This window comes from Cherax quadricarinatus, chromosome 29, assembly GCF_038502225.1.
Source record: "Cherax quadricarinatus isolate ZL_2023a chromosome 29, ASM3850222v1, whole genome shotgun sequence".
NCBI classification, from domain to species: domain Eukaryota; kingdom Metazoa; phylum Arthropoda; class Malacostraca; order Decapoda; family Parastacidae; genus Cherax; species Cherax quadricarinatus.
This window is the reverse complement of record NC_091320.1, coordinates 26,071,728-26,093,618: the sequence shown is the minus strand read 5'-3', so window position 1 is coordinate 26,093,618 and position 21,891 is coordinate 26,071,728. Positions and strand designations below refer to the sequence as shown.

The 21,891-nt window shown below is 39.2% G+C and overlaps 1 protein-coding gene across 2 annotated transcripts in view; it reads left to right on the top strand.

Annotated features, from left to right (window-relative positions):
* The window catches only part of LOC128690544 (hippocampus abundant transcript 1 protein), a 593,459-nt gene that overhangs the window by 549,633 nt on the left and 21,935 nt on the right, over nt 1-21,891 (top strand). For both annotated transcript variants that reach the window (XM_070089664.1, XM_070089663.1), the window contains 2 exons: nt 1,415-1,528; nt 12,228-12,353. In XM_070089664.1, coding sequence (XP_069945765.1) covers nt 1,415-1,528; nt 12,228-12,353 — 240 coding nt within the window. The remainder of the gene's footprint in view (nt 1-1,414; nt 1,529-12,227; nt 12,354-21,891) is intronic.

Sequence of the window (21,891 nt, the reverse complement as noted above, 5' to 3'; positions counted from 1 at the left end):
GAGCAAGAGGCTAGTAACCCCTTCTCCTGTATATATTACTAAAGTTAAAAAAAAAGAAACTTCCGTTTTTCTTTTTGGGCCACCCTGCTTCAGTGGGATATGGCCAGTTTGTTGAAAGAAAGAAAGATGTATGTTTATACTTAATTCACAAACAAGCAAAATTATTTACGAACATTGTATCTCAATATAAAACAGGATTTGAATTTGTGCATTCTACATCAGAGCACACAGTACTTTAGCAGTTATGTATGTTGTTCTTCGTAATGTAACTTTTTTATTCTATTTTTTTTTTTTTCAAATTAAATTCACAAACCCAGTATATAGGGGTAGTAAAGAAAATATTGAAACAGCAATAGGTAGAAACCACCTGAATTTTCTATGAAGTATGTTTATTCTCTTCTCTGAGATTGTGGGTCCCCAGTCAGTTTTATAAGTGGTACATCCTCCCCCACTCCTCTCTTTCTCTCTCCTCCCTCCCCTCTCCTCCTTCCCAGGTGCACTTTTCATATCCCACCTGCATAAGTCTTGAATTCATGCACTTATATTCCCCCTTTTCTTTCAATAATTGACCATTAAATATTACAACTACTCCTTAGTTTCAGATACACCTGTTCTCCCATTTACACTTCCCCACTGAAATTCTCCTGTCTCCTCTAGTTTCATTTTGCTTAAAGCTAAGACATCCAGCTTATCATTCATAACATTCACAATTAATTCTTTCTACACATCTGTATTGCACCAATGCACATTCAAACAATGTACCCTTTATTTTTTTCCTCTGTCCTAATAGTAATTTATACAGGAGAAGGGGTTACTAACCCCTTGATTGTGGCTTGTTAGTAACCTTTTACAACATGAATGGCTTATGGAGAATGAATTCTCATCCACTTCCTCACAGAGATGAAAGGAGACACTAAAAGAACAAGACTATTAAGAATCTAGAAAAATTCAGATGAGTGTGTATACACATATACATGCACAGCTACATGTGTAGTATGAACTCGATCTCTAGTATGTACTGAGTGGTTGCTGTCTACCAACCTACTACATGTAGTATAACAGTAAATTAGTCACAGTACCTGCAAATTGATACTGATAGCAAATTGTTAAACACTAAACCTGTGTTGGCCATTCACCAAAAGAAGTGGTGGAAGCTCAATCCTCACTGCTAATTGATTAATTAAATTTTGAATATGGATTGTAAAAATGTGCAAAATGCTTAAAATAGTTTCCTTTCTTTGTGATTATGATTTGTGTAATACAGCGAATTGGTCATGGCAGCAGCATATTGATAATGATAGTGTGAATTTGATAATGTTAGAATATATTTAATGCTGAATAACTTAATGGTTCTAATGCTTTGTAAATGAAGTAAAACCAGCAAACCCAGTTTATATATTATTATTTATCGCAGGCTTTGTGGAAAGTGGGCAAGGACCGCAATGTGCTGTTAATCAGTGTATCGGTCTTTCTGTCCTACTTACCAGAGGCTGGCCAGTATTCCTGTTTCTTCGTCTACCTCAGGCTGGTAAGTCTTGACAGTCATTTTCTGGTAAATACGTTGTGACAGGTATCAAGGTGGTGAAATTGAGTATTATTATTATTATTATTGTTATTACTATTATATCATACCTCTACTTGTATTGGAGTAGGATAATTTAGAACCTTAACCATATACAAGCAGCTGTATCTAAGTATCATTGTTATTCATGACTTATGTTGTATTTTATAGTTTATGCTATATTTTTTCTATTTTTAACATGCTATCTCCTATCAGAAGATTGCTAAAAAAAAAAAAATACATTCACCTCATTTGTTCAATAGCTGTCTTGCCAGAAGCGCACAAACATCACTATTCAAATGACTCTCTGAACTGCAATATCCCCACCCTTAATTCACTCCGTTGAAGTTATTTTGAATAGGTCCTTGCATTTCGAACATGTGCAGTTACAGTTGGGGCACTTTAGAACTACAAATAACTAGTTTCTTATTAATGTCAATCTGCAGATACAAACATTGCAGATGCATCCTAACAGAAAATCCTTTCCTTTACTTTCAACACACTGGCCGTATCCCACAGAGGTGGGGTGGCCCAAAAGGAAAAACGAAAGTTTCTCCTTTTACATTTAGTAATATATATAGGAGAAGAGGTTACTAGCCCCTTGCTTCCAGCATTTTAGTCGCCTATTACGACACGCGTGGCTTACGGAGGAAGAATTCTGTTCCAGTTCCCCAAGGAGATAAGAGGAAATGAACAAGAACTAGAAAAAAAATAGAAGAAAACCCAGAGGGGTATGTTTGTATATATATGCTTGTACATGTATGTGTAGTGTAACCCAAGTGTAAGTAGAAGTAGCAAGACATACCTGAAATCTCCAAACAGAAAATATTTTTAGAAAATTATTTCTATCGGTTATTTCACTGAATGCATTCATATATTAATGTATATTTTTTATGCATGTGTGGAGAGCTCATATTTGCAGGATAGGGATTAGTCAAGAACTATAGATATCACATTTGGAGAGAGGGAGTATGGAAGAAATGAATGTTTTCAGATATTTGGGAGTTGACTTGTCAGTGGATGGTTTTAAGAAGGATAAGTCTGAATGTGCGTGGATGTTGTGCGAATGATAAGAAAGAGATGATTGTGGATATTATGAATGAGAAGAAGCTGGATGTTCTGGCTTTAAGTGAAACAAAGCTGAAGGGGGTGGGTGAGTTTCATTAGAGAGGAATAAATGGGATTAGGTCAGGGGTTTCAAATAGAGCTAGAGCTAAAGGAGTAGCAATAATGTTGAAGGATAAGCTATGGCAGGAAAAGAGGGGTTATAAATGTATTAATTCAAGGATTATGTAGAGTAAAATAAAGGTTGGATGTGAGAAGTGGGTTATATAAAGCGTATATGCACCTGGGGAAGAGAGAAGAATAGAGGAGAGAGAGAGATTTTGGGAAATGTTGAGTGAATGCATGGGGAGTTTTGAACCAAGTATGAGAGTACTTGTGGTTGGGGATTTTAATACTAAAGTGGAGGGAGTAGTAGGTAAATTTGGGGTGCCAGGGGTAAATGAAAATGGGGAACCTTTAATTGAGCTGTGTGTAGAAAGGTTTGGTAATAAGTAATACATATTTTATGAAAAAGAGGATAAATAAATATACAAGGTATGATGTAGCACATAATGAAAGTAGTTTGTTAGATTATGTATTGGTGGATAAATGGTTGATGGGTAGGCTCCAGGATGTGCACATTTATAGAGGGGCAACTGATATATCGGATCATTATCTAGTTGTAGCTACAGCTAGAGTAAGAGGTAGATGGGATAAGAGGAAAATGGCAACAAGAAGTAAGAGGGAGGTGAAAGTGTATAAACTAAGGGAGGAGGAAGTTAGGGTGAAATATAAGCAACTATTGACAGAAAGGTGGGCTGGTGCAAGTATGAGTAGTGGGGGATTTGAAGAGGGTTGGAATAGTTTTAAAAATGCAGTATTAGAATGTGGGGCAGAAGTTTGTGGCTATAGGAGGGTGGGTGCAGGAGGAAAGAGGAGTGATTGGTGGAATGATGAAGTAAAGGGTGTGATAAAAGAGAAAAAGGTAGCTTATGAGAGGTATTTACAAAGCAGAAGTGTTATAAGAAGAGTAGAGTATATGGAGAGTAAAAGAAAGGTGAAGAGAGTGCTGAGAGAGTGCAAAAGGAGAGCGGATGATAGAGTGGGAGAGGCACTGTCAAGAAATTTTAATGAAAATAAGAAAAAAAAATTTCAGTGAGTTAAACAAGTTAAGAAAGCCTAGGGGACGAATGGATTTGTCATATAAAAACAGAGTAGGGGAGTTAGTAGACGGGGAGATGGAGGTATTGGGTAGATGGCGAGAATATTTTGAGAAACTTTTAAATGTCGATGAAGAAAGGGAGGCGGTAATTTCATGCACTGACCAGGGAGGTATACCATCTTTTAGGAGTGAAGAAGAAGAGCAGGATGTAAGTGTGGGGGAGGTGCGTGAGGCGTTACGTAGAATGAAAAGGGGTAAAGCAGCTGGAATTGACGGAATCATGACAGAAATGTTGAAAGCAAGGGGGTACATAGTGTTGGAGTGGTTGGTATTTTTGTTTAATAAATGTATGAAAGAGGGGAAGGTACCTACGGATTGGCGGAGAGTGTGTACAGTCCCTTTATATAAAAGGAAGGGGGACAAAAGAGATTGTAAAAATTATAGAGGAATATGTTTACTGAGTATACCAGGAAAAGTGTACAGTAGGGTTATTATTGAAAGAATTAGAGGTGAGACAGAATGTAGAATTGCGGATGAGCAAGGAGGTTTTAGAGTGGGTAGGGGATGTGTAGATCAAGTGTTTACATTGAAGCATATATGTGAACAGTATTTAGATAAAGGTAGGGAAGTTTTTATTGCATTTATGGATTTAGAAAAGGCATATGATAGAGTGGATAGGAGAGCAATGTGGCAGATGTTGCAAGTATGTATATGGAATAGGTGGTAAGTTACTTAATGCTGTAAAGAGTTTTTATGAGGATAGTGAGGCTCAGGTTAGGGTGTGTAGAAGAGAGGAAGACTACTTCCTGGTAAAAGTAGGTCTTAGATAGGGATGTGTAATGTCACCTTGATTGTTTAATATATTTATAGATGGGGTTGTAAAAGAAGTAAATGCTAGGGTGTTCGGGAGAGGGGTTGGATTAAATTATGGGGAATTAAATACAAAATGGGAAGTGATGCAGTTACTTTTTGCTGATGATACTGTGCTTATGGGAGATTCTAAAGAAAAATTGCCAAGGTTAGTGGACAAATTTGGGAGTGTGTGTAAAGGTAGAAAGTTGGAAGTGAACATAGAAAAGAGTAAGGTGATGAGGGTATCAAATGATTTAGATAAAGAAAAATTGGATATCAAATTGGGGAGGAGGGGTATGGAAGAAGTGAATGTTTTCAGATATTTGGGAGTTGACGTGTCAGCGGATGGATTTATGAAGGATGAGGTTAATCATAGAATTGATGATGGGAAAAAGGTGAGTGGTGCATTGAGGTATATTTGAAGGCAAAAAATGTTATCTATGGAGGCAAAGAAGGGAATGTATGAAAGTATAGTAGTACCAACACTCTTACATGGGTGTGAAGCTTGGGTTGTAAATGCTGCAGCGAGGAGGCGCTTGGAGGCAGTGGAGATGTCCTATCTAAGGGCAATTTGTGGTGTAAATATTGTGCAGAAAATTCGGAGTGTGGAAATTAGGAGAAGGTGTGGAGTTAATAAAAGTATTAGTCAGAGGGCTGAAGAGAGTTTGTTGAGGTGGTTTGGTCATTTAGAGAGAATGGATCAAAGTAGAATGACATGGAGAGTGTATAAATTTGTAGGGGAAGGAAGGCGGGGTAGGGGTCGTCCTCGAAAAGGTTGGAGGGAGGGGGTAAAGGAGGTGTTGTGGGTGAGTGATTTGGACTTCCAGCAAGCATGCGTGAGCGCGTTAGATAGGAGTGAATAGAGACGAATGGTATTTGGGACCTGATGAGCTGTTGGAGTGTGAGCAGGGTAATATTTAGTGAAGGGATTCAGGGACACCGGTTATTTTATATAACCGGACTTGAGTCCTGGAAATGGGAAGTACAATGCCTGCACTCTAAAGGAGGCGTTTGGGATATTGGCAGTTTGGAGAGATATATTGTGTATTTTTATACGCATATACTTCTAAACTGTTGTATTCTGGGCATCTCTGCAAAAACAGTGATTGTGTGAGTGAGGTGAAAGTGTTGAATGATGATGAAAGTATTTTCTTTTTGGGGATTTTCTTTCTTTTTGGGTCACTCTGCCTTGGTGGGAGACGGCCGACTTGTCGAAAAAAAAAAAAAAGGTTAACCATAGAATTGATGAAGGAAAAAAGGTTAGTGGTGCGTTGAGGTATCCATGGAGACAAACGTTATCTATGGAGGCAAAGAAGGAAATGTATAAAAGTACATGTATAGTGATACCAACACTCTTACATGGTTGTGAAGCTTGGGTTGTAAATGCTGCAGCGAGGAGGTGGCTGGAGACAGTGGAGATGTCCTGTCTAAGGGCAATGTGTGGTGTAAATATTATGGAGAGAATTTGGAGTGTGGAAATTAGGAGGAGGTGTGGAGTTACTAAAAGTATTAGTCAGAAAGCTGAAGAGGGGTTGTTGAGGTGGTTTGGTCATTTAGAGAGAATGGATCGAAGTTGAATGACTTGGAGAGCATATAAATCTGTAGGGGAAGGAATCAGGGTTAGGGGTCATCCTCGGAAAGGTTGGAGGGAGGGGTTAAAGAGGTTTTGTGGGCGAGGGGCTTTGACTTCCAGCAAGTGCATGTGAGTGTGTTAGATAGGAGTGAATGGTTTTTGGGACCTGATGAGCTGTTGGAGTGTGAGCAGGGTAGTATTTAGTGAAGGGATTTAGGGAAACTGGTTAGCCGGACTTGAGTCCTGGAAATGGGAACTACAATGCCTGCACTTTAAAGGAGGGGTTTGGGATATTGACAGTTTGGAGGGACTTCTAAACTGTTGTATCTGAGCGCCTCTGCAAAGACGATGATGTATGAGTGAGGTGAAAGTGTTGAATGATGATGAAAGTATTTTCTTTTTGGGGATTTTCTTTCTTTTTGGGTCACCCTGCCTCAGTGGGAGACGGCTGAGTTGTTGAAAAAAAAAATTATGATTTGTTAATGATAAATTATAAAAAATTCCAGTTTTATCAAATGTATTGATATTTTATATACAGCCTTTCCTCACTTAACGACAGTTCCATTCCTAAGAGCACATCGTTACCTTTACCTTTGATATACCTTTAAAGAATTTCGAGAGTATATCTACTCTCTGAGCCTGGTCATGGGCCAGGCTTGTCTGGTGCTTGCCTGGTCAACCAGGCTGTTGCTGCTGGAGGCCCGCTGCCCCACATATCCATCACAGCCTGGTTGATCTGGCACCTGGTGAAGATACTAGTCTAGTTTCCTCTTGAAGGTTTCAACACTTGTTCCAGCAGTGTTTCTGATATCTTCTGGTAAGATGTTGAAAAGTCTTGGACTCCGAATGTTGATACAGTGTTCCCTTATTGTCCTCACTGCACCCCTGCTCCTCACTGGGTTTATTTTACACTTGCTCCCATATCTCTCACTCCAGTATGTTGTTATGGCAGTGTGCAGATTTGGGACCAGACCCTCGAGTACCTTCCAGGTATATATTATCATGTACCTCTCCTCCGCTCCAATGAGTACATGTTCAAGACTTGCAGGCGTTCCCAGTAGTTTAGGTGCTTTACTGGCTCAATGTGAGCTGTAAACGATCTCTGTATTTGTTCCAGCTCCGATATTTCTCCTGCCCTGAACGGGGCCGTCAGCACTGAGCAATATTCTAAGTGAGGGAGCACTAGCGATTTGAAGAGTATCACCATCAGCATTGTTTTCCTTGTTTTGAAAGTTCTCAATACCCTCATAATGGTAGTGGGTTTGTGTCAACCATCTTTGATATTGTTTTAATGTCACCTTTGCACCATTTATAATATTTCTGGTGGATTTTTAAATGTTTATACAGTAGTGTACTGTATAATGAAATAAACAGAATAGAGGAAATCAGCTCTAATATACATTATTTAGGTATAAATACTGGTCAGAGAGCGTTAGTCCGAGGCGTTGGTAAATGAGTACGTTTCTAAGTGAGGAGAAGCTGTATATTTTTTTAACACGTCACTCATCTGCTGAGGCAGGGTGACCCAAAAGAGAAAGAAACGCTTCCACCATCATTCACACATAATCACTGTCTTTGCAGGCATTGTTCTTCCCACATCCAGGACTCGAGTCCTGGAAGTCCTTGAATCCCTTAACAAAATATTACCCTACTCATACTCCAACAGCACATCAGGTCCCAAAAACCATTCATCTCCATTCACTCCTGTCTAACACACTCACAAATGCCTGCTGCATGTCCAGGCTTGCACACAAAACCTCTTTAACTCACTCCCTCCATCCTTTCCTAGAATGACTGCTACCCCTTCTCTCCTTCACTACAAATTTATACACCCTCCAAGTCATTCTGTTTTGCTCCACCCTCTCTAAATGACCAAACTGCCTCAATAACTGCTCTTCAGCCCTCTGAATAATACTTTTTGTAACCCCCACCTCCTCCTAATTTCCACACTACGAATTCTCTGCATAATATTTACACCACACATTGCCCTTAGACACAACATCTCCACTGCCTCCAACCTCCTCCTCGCTGCAGCATTCACAACCCATGTTTCACACCCATATAAGAGTGTTGGTACCGCTATACTCTCGTATATTCCCTTCTTTACGTAACTCCATGGGTAATATTTTTTGTCTCCACAGATACCTCAATGCACCAATTGCCTTTTTTTCTTTATTGGTTCTATGGTTTACCTCCATCATGAACCATCTACTCCCAAATATTTGAACACATTCACTTCTATACTCCCTTCCTCCAATGTGATATCCCTTTTTTTTCTTTACCTAACTCGTTTGATACCCTCATCACCTTACTCTTATCTATGTTCACTTTCAACTTTCTTTACACACCCTCCCAAATTTGTCCACTAACCTTATGCTCATTTTTTATGCATGTGTGGAGAGTTCACAGTTGTTTGGTAGAGATTGTTAAAGAGTTCTTAATATACTAATTATGATTTTTGTTAATAATGGATAAGGAATATTATTTTTTCTTCCTCTTATTTTTTTCACCATACGTATACAGTAGGCCAAATGTGATCAGTTAACACTTTTTCATATTGACATAATTGCAAAATTATGACAAATTTCAGTGAACACACTGGGTGGAGTATATGTAGGGAAAAATGTGGCGTGTGCCTTTTTTTTTTTCTCTCTGTCTGACAGCGAGTGTAAGGGCAGGTCCATTGTCTTACAGGGCAAGTTGTCTTAATGTACACAACCTCCCTTGCCTCAGTGCTCCATTCATGTGTCTTCCTGCCGTACTGTTTGCCTCCACTCACACAATCCCCCATGGCCACATGCTTTCACCTTCATCCTAACCAGCAGCCTTTGCCTACACAACCTACCTATAGAATTCCCCCCATAGCCACATGTCTATACCTACACCATATCCCCACAGCCACACCCCACCATTATCTCAAGACCACACCTTGCCCAACCCTATGCCTTCACCCATGCCATTTCCTAAAAAAACTCACACCCACACCTTACAAAACCTTTCACTCTAACACATCATCCACACACCTAGTCTCCCACCACCCTTATTACCACACACACCAACTACTACACACTCACCCATTATCCACACCATGACCCACACCAGGCCACTGGCACAACCACACCCTTCACCCACACCACTTTCCCAGTTTCAAACCCACACAGCCCCACACTCATACCTTACCCATGCTCTCACTGCCTATATACCCTAATGTGCCATCCACACCTACTCACATAGCCACCTACTACCCTCATTACTGTCCACACCACCAACCACACACTCACCCTCCCAGTCACCCCTCATCCACACTGGGCCCCCAACATAACCACACCTTTCACCCGCACCACTCACCTAAAGATTCAAGCCCACACCCACATCTTACCATTGCTTTCATGACCCACATATCCCACCATGCCAGCCACACACCTAGTCACTCAGCTGCCCATCACCACTCATACTACAACTCACACCTCCACCCACACCAGGCCAGCAACACTTCCACCCACATTAGGACACCAGCACCACCACCACCCACACTGTCACACTGTCTTGTTGCTTCCATCTTCCACCCCCTGCCTCTACACCTCCCAACACCAGTCTTCAGTTCCTGCCTCCATCCCTCCACCACTTGATCTCCACCTCCAGCACCAGCAATCCACTGGTCCTCAGTCTCCAATATCCCACACCATAACCCATAACTACAACTGCTCTAACTCCTCCTGTGTACAAAGCAATCCCTCCTTTATAACCCCCATACAGTTAAAATGGGTGGGACAGCTGAACAATAAGGCACTTCCATCCACAGGAGGGCCCCACTTATACAATAGGTTAGGTTCCAGGGTACAGCTGTAAGGCAAAAATTGCTGTAAAGTGAAACATAGCCTTTTTTCACTTTCAAATATATATATAAGCCTGATAACATGCTTACACTATGACTCACGAAATCATAATGACACGATTGCAAACGAACCATACCACGGGCGGGGATAGAACCCGCGACAGTCTGGAGTTTTGAGACTCTCTGATCGTGGGTTCTATCCCCGCCCGTGGTATGGTATGCTTATACTATCATATATTAACCCTTTCAGGGTTTCAGCCGTACTAGTACGGCTTACGCACCAGGGTTTTTGACATACTAGTACGCCTAAATTCTAGCACCCTCAAATCTAGTGAGAGATAGCTGGTAGGCCTACATATGAAAGAATGGGTCTATGTGGTCAGTGTGCGCAGTATAAAAAAATCCTGCAGCACACAGTGCGTAATGAGAAAAAAAAACTTTGACCGTGTTTTTGGATTAAAACAGCGACTTTGCACTGTATTTTCGTATGGTATTTATTGTTGTATTCTAGTTTTCCTGGTCTCATTCTATAGAATGGAAGACATATTACAGAAATTGAGATGATTTTGACTGATTTTACAATGAAAAGTACCTTGAAATTGAGCTCAGAGTAGCAGAAATGTTCGATTTTTACCAAAGTTCAAAAGTAAACAAATCATGCTAAGTGTCCAATACACGTCAACTGGTGAGTCTAATATTCTTTCACAAGTGCGCCGATATTATTTATACCATTTTTTACACTAATGGAGTAGTCTGCATAACAGTAAATCTTCTATTTTTTGTGAGAATAAAAATTCAAAGTGGAAAGCAAAAGAATGTAAGAGGGGCGTTGGGACGTGACTAATGAACAGAGGAAATGTCATTTTAGTGCCAGGAATGTCTTTCTTGTTTATTCTGGACCCTATTTGGAAATTGACATCTTTTGAAATTTGTGTGAAATTGACAAAATTGCTAAATTCTGACCACTGTATTGGATAGTTGAAATCGGTAAATGGGTGGTTTCTTGCACTCATTCGATAGAAAAAATGGAGTTCTAGCGAAATATTCATGATTTTTGTCGACTAGTACAGTGGAATTGGCCGAAAATAGGGCTCAAAGTGGGCAAAATCGCCGATGCGTAAACATATTCGAGACCACTAACTTAGCGAGAGCATAATTCCGTAAGTTTTCCATCAAATTTCATACTTTTGATGTCATTATGATCGGAAAAAGATTCTCTATCTTTTCATAAGAAAAAATAATTTTTTTTTTTTTTTTTTTGAAATTTGGGGAACCCTGAGAACAAGTCTCTGAGAGGGCCTGTCGACCCTGAAAGGGTTAAGTGAGCAATAGAGCTAGGCCTAAAAAATGTATATGCAGTACACACATTACTTACCTTAAAATATTTTTCGTATCTGGTGGCCTGGTGGTTAACGCTCTCGCTTCACACGGTGAGGGCCTGGGTTCGATTCCCAGCCAGAGTAGAAGCATTGGACGTGTTTCTTTCCACCTGTTGTCTATGTTCCCCATCAGTAAAATGGGTACCTGGGTGTTAGTCGACTGGTGTGGGTCGCATCCTGGGACACTGACCTAAGGAGGCCTGGTCACAGACCGGGCCGCGGGGGCGTTGACCCCCGGAACTCTCTCCAGAAACTCCAGATAGTGAGTGGTGAATATGTTTATTATAGGAAGTCTGAATAAATGAAGAATGGGTATAATTGAAAACTGCTGCATCAGTGAAATGCTGTAAAGCAGAGTTCTGTAAAGCAGGGCTGCCTGTATGGTAAGTCCTTGACGTACAAACACGTTGAGAATCTTCTGTATTGTGTATAATATCATACACAATACAGAAGGTCCCCAATGTGTTTGTAAGTTGAGGAATTCCTGTATTATGAATATTATACACACTTCAGGAGGTCCCCAATGTGTTTGTAAGTTGAGGAATTCCTGTACTAGTGGAGATGTGGATGTGGGGTCTTTGACACACATCATTACATTATTATCAGTGTTTTTACAATTTCAAGACTTAAAAAATTTGGGTGGCTGCTTTGGGGGTGTAAGTGTTTTTTCCATATATTCTTTTCATTTTACATGATTTTGTTATAAGCCATTTTCATTAACGTAACTACCGTGTTAGCTGACAGTCAAATATACATTGATATTTTGTGTAAATTTATGATGTAATTTTCTTGTGTTTTAGTTATGTTTTACATACTTGCAGGTAATGAACTTCTCAGCAGAATTGGTGGCAACCTTCATAGCAGTAGTGGGAATCCTGTCTGTTGTCGCTCAAACCGCACTGCTTAGTCTCCTCATGAAGAAGCTCTCTAACAAGCATGTCATCATGGTAAGGGATTTGTTCAGGTTTCTCAACCTAATGTGTGAAAAGTCTAATATTTCCTGTATCCAACAGAAAAAAAAAAAGACAAATACTTATGTAGTTGATCATTAATTATTAGGGATTGATTTTTTGGCAGCCAGCATTATTTGATGGTTTTGCAGAGAAAGAACATACAAAGGACTATACAAATTTGTGGTAATTATCCCTTTTCCACTCAGGGTACTGGATAATCTGTGGTCTTCTGTAGTAAAATGTGTAATGCGGTAAAATTTGTCATCACGGGACTAAATATGACATTTTGAATAATAAGCAATTCATTTTTCTTTTAATTTACCTTGGCACTAAAAAAAGGAAGTTTGTGCAGTGTGGAACTATGCCTGGTTTGAATACATATGGTAGTTTGTTTTAACTGACTCCCATGTAATGGGTTTTGGATTTAACAGACAAAAAATTTGGCTGGACATCCAACAAATAAAATGGAATAAATTCATTGATTCTAGGTTTTGTCAATTAACATAAATTCAGTACTTACGTTTTTATTTATGATATATTTTTTTTATCTTGGTAAATTTTTTACCAACTGCATTTATATTCTGTGTATGTAATTTGTATGCATGTATTATTTATTTAGTTAGATTTATTATTTACATTGCATTAGTTTGTGAGTGGTTGTCAGGCAGGGAGATGGGAGGAAATGAGGGGGGTGTATAGCCATGAGTCAGTATGGAAGGAAGCCCAAGCCCCAGCAAGGAAGGGAAGTGATTTGGCTAGGAGCAAGGAACAGAGGGGGGCCTTGCCATCCCTTTTTGCCTCATGGCCTTGCTATCCCTCTCTTGTTGCCTTCCTCACCGATTCACAGCTTTCCTGCCTCTTGCCATCGGTTCTTACCTCTCAGTCTCCCTCATTGGTTCACTGCCTCCCACCCTACCCCCTCTCAATCCTTCCTTGCCTTTCTCCATCCTCTTTGCCTCTCACTATTCCCTTTACTGATTCAACTTCCTACCTCCCTCCATCCCTCTCACTACCTCACTCCCTCCCTCCCTGCTTCTCTTCATCCCTCCTGGCCTCTCTCCCCATTCTTCCTTGCCTTTATCTGTTTCTATCACCAGTTCACTGCATCACCATCATCCTGTCTCCCTCACTGGTTCAATACCTTCTTCACTGGTTAACCACCTCACTGCATCTCTCAGATTCACTGCTTCCCTCACTACCTTCTTTTCATGCATGTGTAAAGAGTTTTATTTTTTTAGAAATTGTTGAAGATCAGCACTAATGACTTGTAATTAGTAGAAAAACAGAAATGAGCAGGAAGGGTAAAGAGAAAGGAGAGTCTTTCAATGTATATTATGCTAATAGCCATAGTGCTAGGAATAAGATGGACGAATTGAGATTAGTTGCTAGTGCTCCTAGGAAACATTGATGTATTTGCCATAACTGAGACGTGGTTTAATTCAAAAAGTCGGGACATGCCTGTGGAATGTCACATTCAGGGTTTTAAATTGTTCCAAGTAGATAGAAGTATCGGGAAGGGGGATGGGGTGGCATTGTATGTCCGAGATCGCTTGAACTGTTGCATAAAAACGGGTATTAAGTCTGAAGTAACACATACAGAGTCTGTTTGGATAGAATTTTCAGAGGGGCATGAAAAATTGATTTTAGGTGTGATATACCGTCCCCCAAACTTAGATAGGGACCAAGGGAGACTACTATGGGAGGAAATTGTTAAGGCTACAAGGCACGATAATGTAGTAATTCTAGGAGACTTTAACTTTAGGCACATTGATTGGAATTTCTTGACTGGGAATTTAGAATCATACGACTTCTTAGAAATAGTTCAGGATTGTTTTTTGAAGCAGTTTGTGACAGAGCCTACAAGGGGAAATAACCTGCTTGACTTAGTTCTGGCAAACAATGAATCTCTTGTTAATAATTTAGAAATTTCAGAGGAACTGGGTGCTAGCGACCACAAATCAATTGCATTTAGCATTGAATGGAAGTGTGATAGTAGGGATAACTCAGTAACAGTCCCAGATTTTCGCTTAGCAGATTACGATGGGCTTAGAGAACACTTATCGTCTGTTGACTGGGGTAACGAAGAGAGCTATCACTATGAAAGTTTTCTGAACACTATACATGTTGCTCAAAGAACGTTTATCCCGTATAAAGAAATTAGATCAAATAGAAATGACCCAAAGTGGATGAATAATAGGCTGAAATATCTACTAGGGCATAAGAAGGGAATTTATAGGCGTATCAAAAGAGGTGAGGGTCATCTTTTGATTCAATATATTGACATTAAGAGGGATATTAAAAAGGGGATAAGAAAAGCTAAAAGGGACTATGAAATTAAAGTTGCTAGGGATTCGAAAACTAACCCAAAAAGTTTTTTCCAGGTCTATAGAACAATAGTTAGAGATAAAATAGGTCCCCTTAAAAATAACTATGGGCATCTTACTGACAAAGAGAATGAAATGTGCTCGATATTAAACAATTATTTTCTCTTGGTTTTTACACAGGAAGACACTAACAATATTCCAGTAATTAATTTTTATAGTGGGCCTGAAGAAGATAAATTATGTAACATCACAGTCACTAGTGAAATGGTTGTGAAACAGATAGACAGACTGAAGCAAAATAAGCCGCCGGGTCCTGATGAGCTTTTTTCAAGGGTTCTTAAGGAATGCAAAATGGAACTCTGTGAACCATTAACTAATATTTTTAATTTATCTCTTCAAACAGGTGTAGTGTCTGATATGTGGAAGATGGCTAATGTAATTCCTATTTTTAAACAGGGGACAAGTCGTTACCATCAAATTACCGCCCAATAAGCCTGTCTTCAATTGTAGGCAAATTACTAGAGTCAATTATAGCTGAGATTATAAGAAGCCATCTGGATAAGCATAGCTTGATTAATGATACTCAGCATGGATTCACGAGAGGCCGTTCTTGTCTAACTAATTTATTAACTTTCTTCAGTAAAGCTTTTGAGGTTGTTGATCACGATAAAGAATTTGATATTATTTACTTAGATTTTAGTAAGGCTTTTGATAGAGTTTCGCACCAAAGACTGTTAAAGAAAGTGGAAGCTCATGGCATTGGGGGAAAAGTGCTCTCATGGATCAAGTCATGGCTCACAGACAGGAAGCAGAGAGTGTCCATAAATGGGGTTAAATCCGAGTGGGGATCTGTAACAAGTGGGGTTCCACAGGGATCAGTCTTGGGCCCGTTGTTGTTTATAATATATATCAGTGACCTTGATGAGGGTATTACTAGTGATAGTGGAAGGAAGGCAGGGTAGGGGTCGCCCTAGGAAAGGTTGGAGGGAGGGGGTAAAGGAGGTTTTGTGTGCGAGGGGCTTGGACTTCCAGCAGGCATGCGTGAGCGTGTTTGATAGGAGTGAATGGAGACGAATGGTTTTTAATACTTGACGTGCTGTTGGAGTGTGAGCAAAGTAACATTTATGAAGGGGTTCAGGGAAACCGGCATGCCGGACTTGAGTCCTGGAGATGGGAAGTACAATGCCTGCACTCTGAAAGAGGGGTGTTAATGTTTCAGTTTAAAAACTGTAGTGTAAAGCACCCTTCTGGCAAGACAGTGATGGAGTGAATGATGGTGAAAGTTTTTCTTTTTCGGGCCACCCTGCCTTGGTGGGAATCGGCCAGTGTGATAATAAAAAAAAAATAATAATAATAAAATGAGCAAATTCGCCGATGACACAAAGATAGGTAGGATAATTGATTCAAACGTAGATGTTAGGGAACTTCAGGAGGATTTAGACAAACTCTATTCTTGGTCAGAAAAGTGGCAGATGCAGTTCAATGTAGATAAATGCAAGGTTCTGAAGCTCGGGAGTGTCCATAACCCTAGCACTTATAAGTTAAATAATGTAGAACTTAGCTATACAGATTGCGAAAAGGACTTGAGGGTTATGGTGAGCAGCAACCTTAAACCAAGACAGCAGTGCCTAAGAGTACATAATAGGGCAAATAGATTATTGGGATTTATATCAAGAAGTATAAGCAACAGAAGTCCAGAGGTTATACTGCAGCTTTATACATCATTAGTAAGGCCTCACCTTGATTATGCAGCTCAGTTCTGATCTCCATATTAGAGAATGGACATAAATTCATTAGAAAACATTCAGCATAGAATGACCAAGTTAATACATAGCATTAGAAATCTTCCTTATGAAGAAAGATTGAAGACTCTTAAATTACATTCACTTGTTAGACGAAGAATGAGGGGAGACATGATCAAAGTGTATAAGTGGAAGATGGGTATTAATAAAGGGGATATTAATAAGGTCTTGAGAATATCTCTCCAGGAGAGAACCTGCAGTAATGGATTTAAATTAGACAAGTTTAGATTTAGAAAGGACATAGGAAAGTATTGGTTTGGAAATAGGGTAGTTGATGAGTGGAACAGTTTACCTAGTTGGGTTATTGAGGCTAGGACTTTGGGTAATTTCAAATTTAGGTTGGATAAATATATGAGTGAGAGGGGTTGAATTTGAGTTGGACTTGCAAATGAGTGGATAGGGTTATCAGAGCTTATTTCTTGGGTAGCATTGAAAATTAGGTTGGGCAAATGTTTTGTTAGTGGGAGGGATTGTAAAGGACCTGCCTAGTATGGGCCAACAGGCCTGCTGCAGTGATCCTCCTTTCTTATGTTTGTTTTTTTTTTTTTTCAACAAGTCGGCCGTCTCCCACCGAGGCAGAGTGACCCAAAAAAGAAAGAAAATCTCCAAAAAGAAAATGCTTTCATCATCATTCAACACCTTCACCACACTCACACATCACTGTTTTTGCAGAGGTGCTCAGAATACAACAGTTTAGAAGCATATACAGTAGGGCCCCGCTTTACGGCGTTCCGCTAATACGGTCATTTCAAATTATGACCAAAACTTGCTATACGGCTCCCCCCACCTGACTTTCTAATACGGTCACCGCGCCCCACCCGGTTTATTTACATTGTCTGTGAGATCCATAAGCACTAAATCTCTCCATTATGTCTGGAAACTCCAAAATTTTAAGTGTTTTTAAAAGTTATTTCATATTTTATATATACTCTGATAATTATACTTATGTATACCTGTACTTAAATAAACTTGCTTACTGTGCTGGCGTGCAGGTACACATTAAAATCAGTAAGAGTGTTTTATGTCTCCAGACGTCATAGTAGTAATGATGATAATAATCACCGAGTCTCATTTAAATGTTGTATATTACGTTAATATACACATTTTCATTAACCCTTTCAGGGTCCGTCCCGTAGATCTACGGCTTTACGTTCAGGGTCCAAACCGTAGATCTACGTCATGAGCTCAGCTCACTCTGATAAACTGTGAGTGGTAAATTTGGGCCTAGATATGAGAGAATACATCTATGTGGTATGTGTGCACCACATAAAACAAATCCTGCAGCACACTGTGTATAATGAGAGAAAAAAAACTGAGACCATGATTTTCGATTAAAACAGCGAGTTTGCAGTGTTTTTTCGTATGTTTTTTATAGTTGTATTTGTGATTTCTTGGTCTCATTTGATAGAATGGAAGACATATTACAGAAATAGAGATAATTTTGATTGGTGTTAGCACTGGAAATGGCTTGAAATTGAGCTCAAATTGGCGGAAATGTTAAATTTTTGCCGATGTTCAAGAGTAAACAAACGACCTCACACGTCTAATACACATCAGCTGGTGGGTCTAATATACATTCACAAATATGGTGATGATATTTATACAATTATTGCAGTATTGCATAACAGTAAATCTTCTATTTTTTGGTGTGAATAAAAATTCATTATGTGAATAAAAAATCAAAATGGAATATATTTGTAAAGCCTCAAAACCTAACTAATGAACAGAGGAAATGTTAGTTTAGTGCCAGGAATACCTACATTGTTTATTCTGGACCCTATTTTGAAATTGGAATATTTTGAACTTTGTGTTAAATTGGCCAAATTACCAATTTCCGGTCACTCTATTTTGTAGTTGAAACAGTTGACTTGGCGATTTCTTGTGCTCAATCGATAGAATAGAAGTAATACTAGTGAAATAGCTGAGAATTTGGTCGACTGGAATAATGTAATTGGCCTAAAATGGGAGTCAAAGTCGGCAAAATAGCTGATTCGTAAATATCACTGACACATCAAAATTCACGAGAGCATAATTTCGTCAATTTTCCATCAAATTTCGTACTTTTTGTTTTATTACATTTGTCACAAAAAGATTCTCTACCATTTCGTAAGAAAAAATAATTTTTTTTTTTTTTTTAAATTCTTGGACACTGGGGCACCACTTCAGATTTTGGCCTTGGACCCTGAAAGGGTTAATCCATCTATGATATTTTTTCAAAATTATATAATAAACACGATGCATAACATATAAATATAATAAATACACCCCACAGTAGAATAAATAAACATAAATATGAGATGTGGTAGCAGACGACTTGCACAAGTGACGCCATATTGGAAATAATAATAATCATCATCACCGAGTCTCATTAAATGTGGTATATTACGTTAATATACACATTTTCATTAATCCATCCATGATATTTTTTTCAACATTATATAATAAACATGATACATAACATATAAAGATGATAAATACACCCCACAATAGAATAAATAAACATAAATATGAGATGTGGTAGCCAGATAACTTGTACAAGTGATGGCCCGGTGGCCTGGTGGCTAAAGCTCCCGCTTCACACACGGAGGGCCCGGGTTCGATTCCCGGCGGGTGGAAACATTTCGACACGTTTCCTTACACCTGTTGTCCTGTTCACCTAGCAGCAAATAGGTACCTGGGTGTTAGTCGACTGGTGTGGGTCGCATCCTGGGGGACAAGATTAAGGACCCCAATGGAAATAAGTTAGACAGTCCTCGATGACGCACTGACTTTCTTGGGTTATCCTGGGTGGCTAACCCTCTGGGGATTAAAAATCCGAACAAAATCTTATCTTATGTTATCTTATCTTAACCTAACATAAGAGAAAATGTGTTACTGTGGGTAACTGTAGAAAATTATTCCTTTCGTATGTATGTAAGTAAGTTTATTCAGGTATACACAAATACAGTTACATAGATTATCATACATAACAGCATATGTGTAGAGAACCTAGGATAACCCAAAAAAGTCAGAGTGACTTATTTCCATTGCCTTCACTCAGAGTGTCATTTCTTCTCAAAATGATGTTACATGAGAATGGCAGTGTTCTTCTTTATTTATTCTACTGTATCAATGTAGAGACAACTTGTGCACAATGTAACTTGTACACAAACCAGACATGTACACTTTGTTTGTTTACAAAACTTACCTTCGCCTGGTTTGTTTACATAACTCTGCGCCTGTCCTCTCTCATGCACTCATTCTTTCTCTCTCTCATTTATTCGTTTTATCTCATTTACTTACTCCTGACCCTACATTAAGACTACAAATATTTTAAGGTAAGTAATGAGTGAACTGTATATACAATTTATTGCTCTGGGATGCTTAAATATCATTGAATAATGTGTGGGTGGGTTGGCCTGGTATGGTAGCCCGGCTGACTACCATACATACCACGCTTGATTTTTTACAATAAATACTACTCATCTCACCCTAGATTAAGACTACAAATATTTTAAAGTAAGTAATGAGTAAACTGTATATGCATTTTATCGCTCTGGGATGCTTAAATGTAATAGAATATTATGTGTAGGTGGGGCGGCCTGGTATGGTAGCCCGGCTGACTACCATACATACCACACTTGATTTCTTACAATAAATACTACTTGTCTCACCCTAGATTAAGACTATAAATATTTTAAGGTAAGTAATGAGTGCACTATGTGTGTATTGTACTTTTTTATTGTTTTTGATGCCTAGTTCTATTGCTAACTTGTTATCTAGTATTTGTATGCATTTATAAGTGGAAAAAAAGTGTGTTCCACTTTACGGTGATTTCCGCTTTACGGCGGTAGCCTGGAACCTAACCTGCCGTATAAGTGGGGCCCTACTGTACGTATAAAGATACACAACATATCCCTCCAAACTGCCAATATCCCAAACCCCTCCTTTAAAGTGCAGGCATTGTACTTCCCATTTCCAGGACTCAAGTCCGACTATATGAAAATAACCGGTTTCCCTGAATCCCTTCACTAAATCTTACCCTGCTCACACTCCAACAGATTGTCAGGTCCCAAGTACCATTCGTCTCCATTCCCTCCTATCTAACACGCTCACGCATGCTTGCTGGAGTCCAAGGTCCTTGCCCACAAAACCTCCTTTACCCCCTCTCTCCAACCTTTTCGAGGACGACCCCTACCTCGCCTTCCTTCCCCTATAGATTTATATGCTTTCCATGTCATTCTACTTTGATCCATTCTCTTTAAATGACCAAACCACCTCAACAACCCCTCTTCTGCCCTCTGACTAATACTTTTATTAACTCCACACCTTTTCCTAATTTCCACACTTCGAATTTTCTGCATAATATTTACACCACACATTGCCCTTAGACAGGACATCTCCACTGCCTCCAACCGTCTCCTTGCTGCTGCATTTACCACCCAAGCTTCACACCCATGTAAGAGTGTTGGTACTACTATACTTTCATACATTCCCTTCTTTGCCTCCATAGATAACGTTTTTTGCCTCCACATATGCCTCAATGCACCACTCACCTTTTTTCCCTCATCAATTCTATGATTAACCTCATCCTTCATAAATCCATCCGCTGACACGTCAACTCCCAAGTATCTGAAAATATTCACTTCTTCCATACTCCCCCTCCCCAATTTGATATCCAATTTTTCTTTATCTAAATCATTTGATACCCTCATCACCTTACTCTTTTCTATGTTCACTTTCAACTTTCTACCTTTACACACATTCCCAAACTCATCCACTAACCTTTGCAATTATTCTTTAGAATCTCCCATAAGCACAGTATCATCAGCAAAAAGTAACTGTGTTAATTCCCATTTTGAATTTGATTCCCCATAATTTAATCCCACCCCTCTCCCCAACACCCTAGCATTTACTTCTTTTACAACCCCATCTATAAATATATTAAACATCCATGGTGACATTACACATCCCTGTCTAAGACCTACTTTTACCGGGAAGTAGTCTCCCTCTCTTCTACACACCCTAACCTGAGCCTCACTATCCTCATAAAAACTCTTTACAGCATTTAGTAACTTACCACCTATTCCATATACTTGCAACATCTGCCACATTGCTCTCCTATCCACTCTATCATATGCCTTTTCTAAATCCATAAATGCAATAAAAACTTCCCTACCTTTATCTAAATACTGTTCACATATATGCTTCAATGTAAACACTTGATCTACACATCCCCTACCCACTCTGAAACCTCCTTGCTCATCCGCAATCCTACATTCTGTCTTACCTCTAATTCTCTCAATTATAACCCTACCATACACTTTTCCTGGTATACTCAATAAACTTATTCCTCTATAATTTTTACAATCTCTCTTGTTCTTATGTTCTTAATTATGTTATGTTGGGTTGGGTGATGGGGGAAGT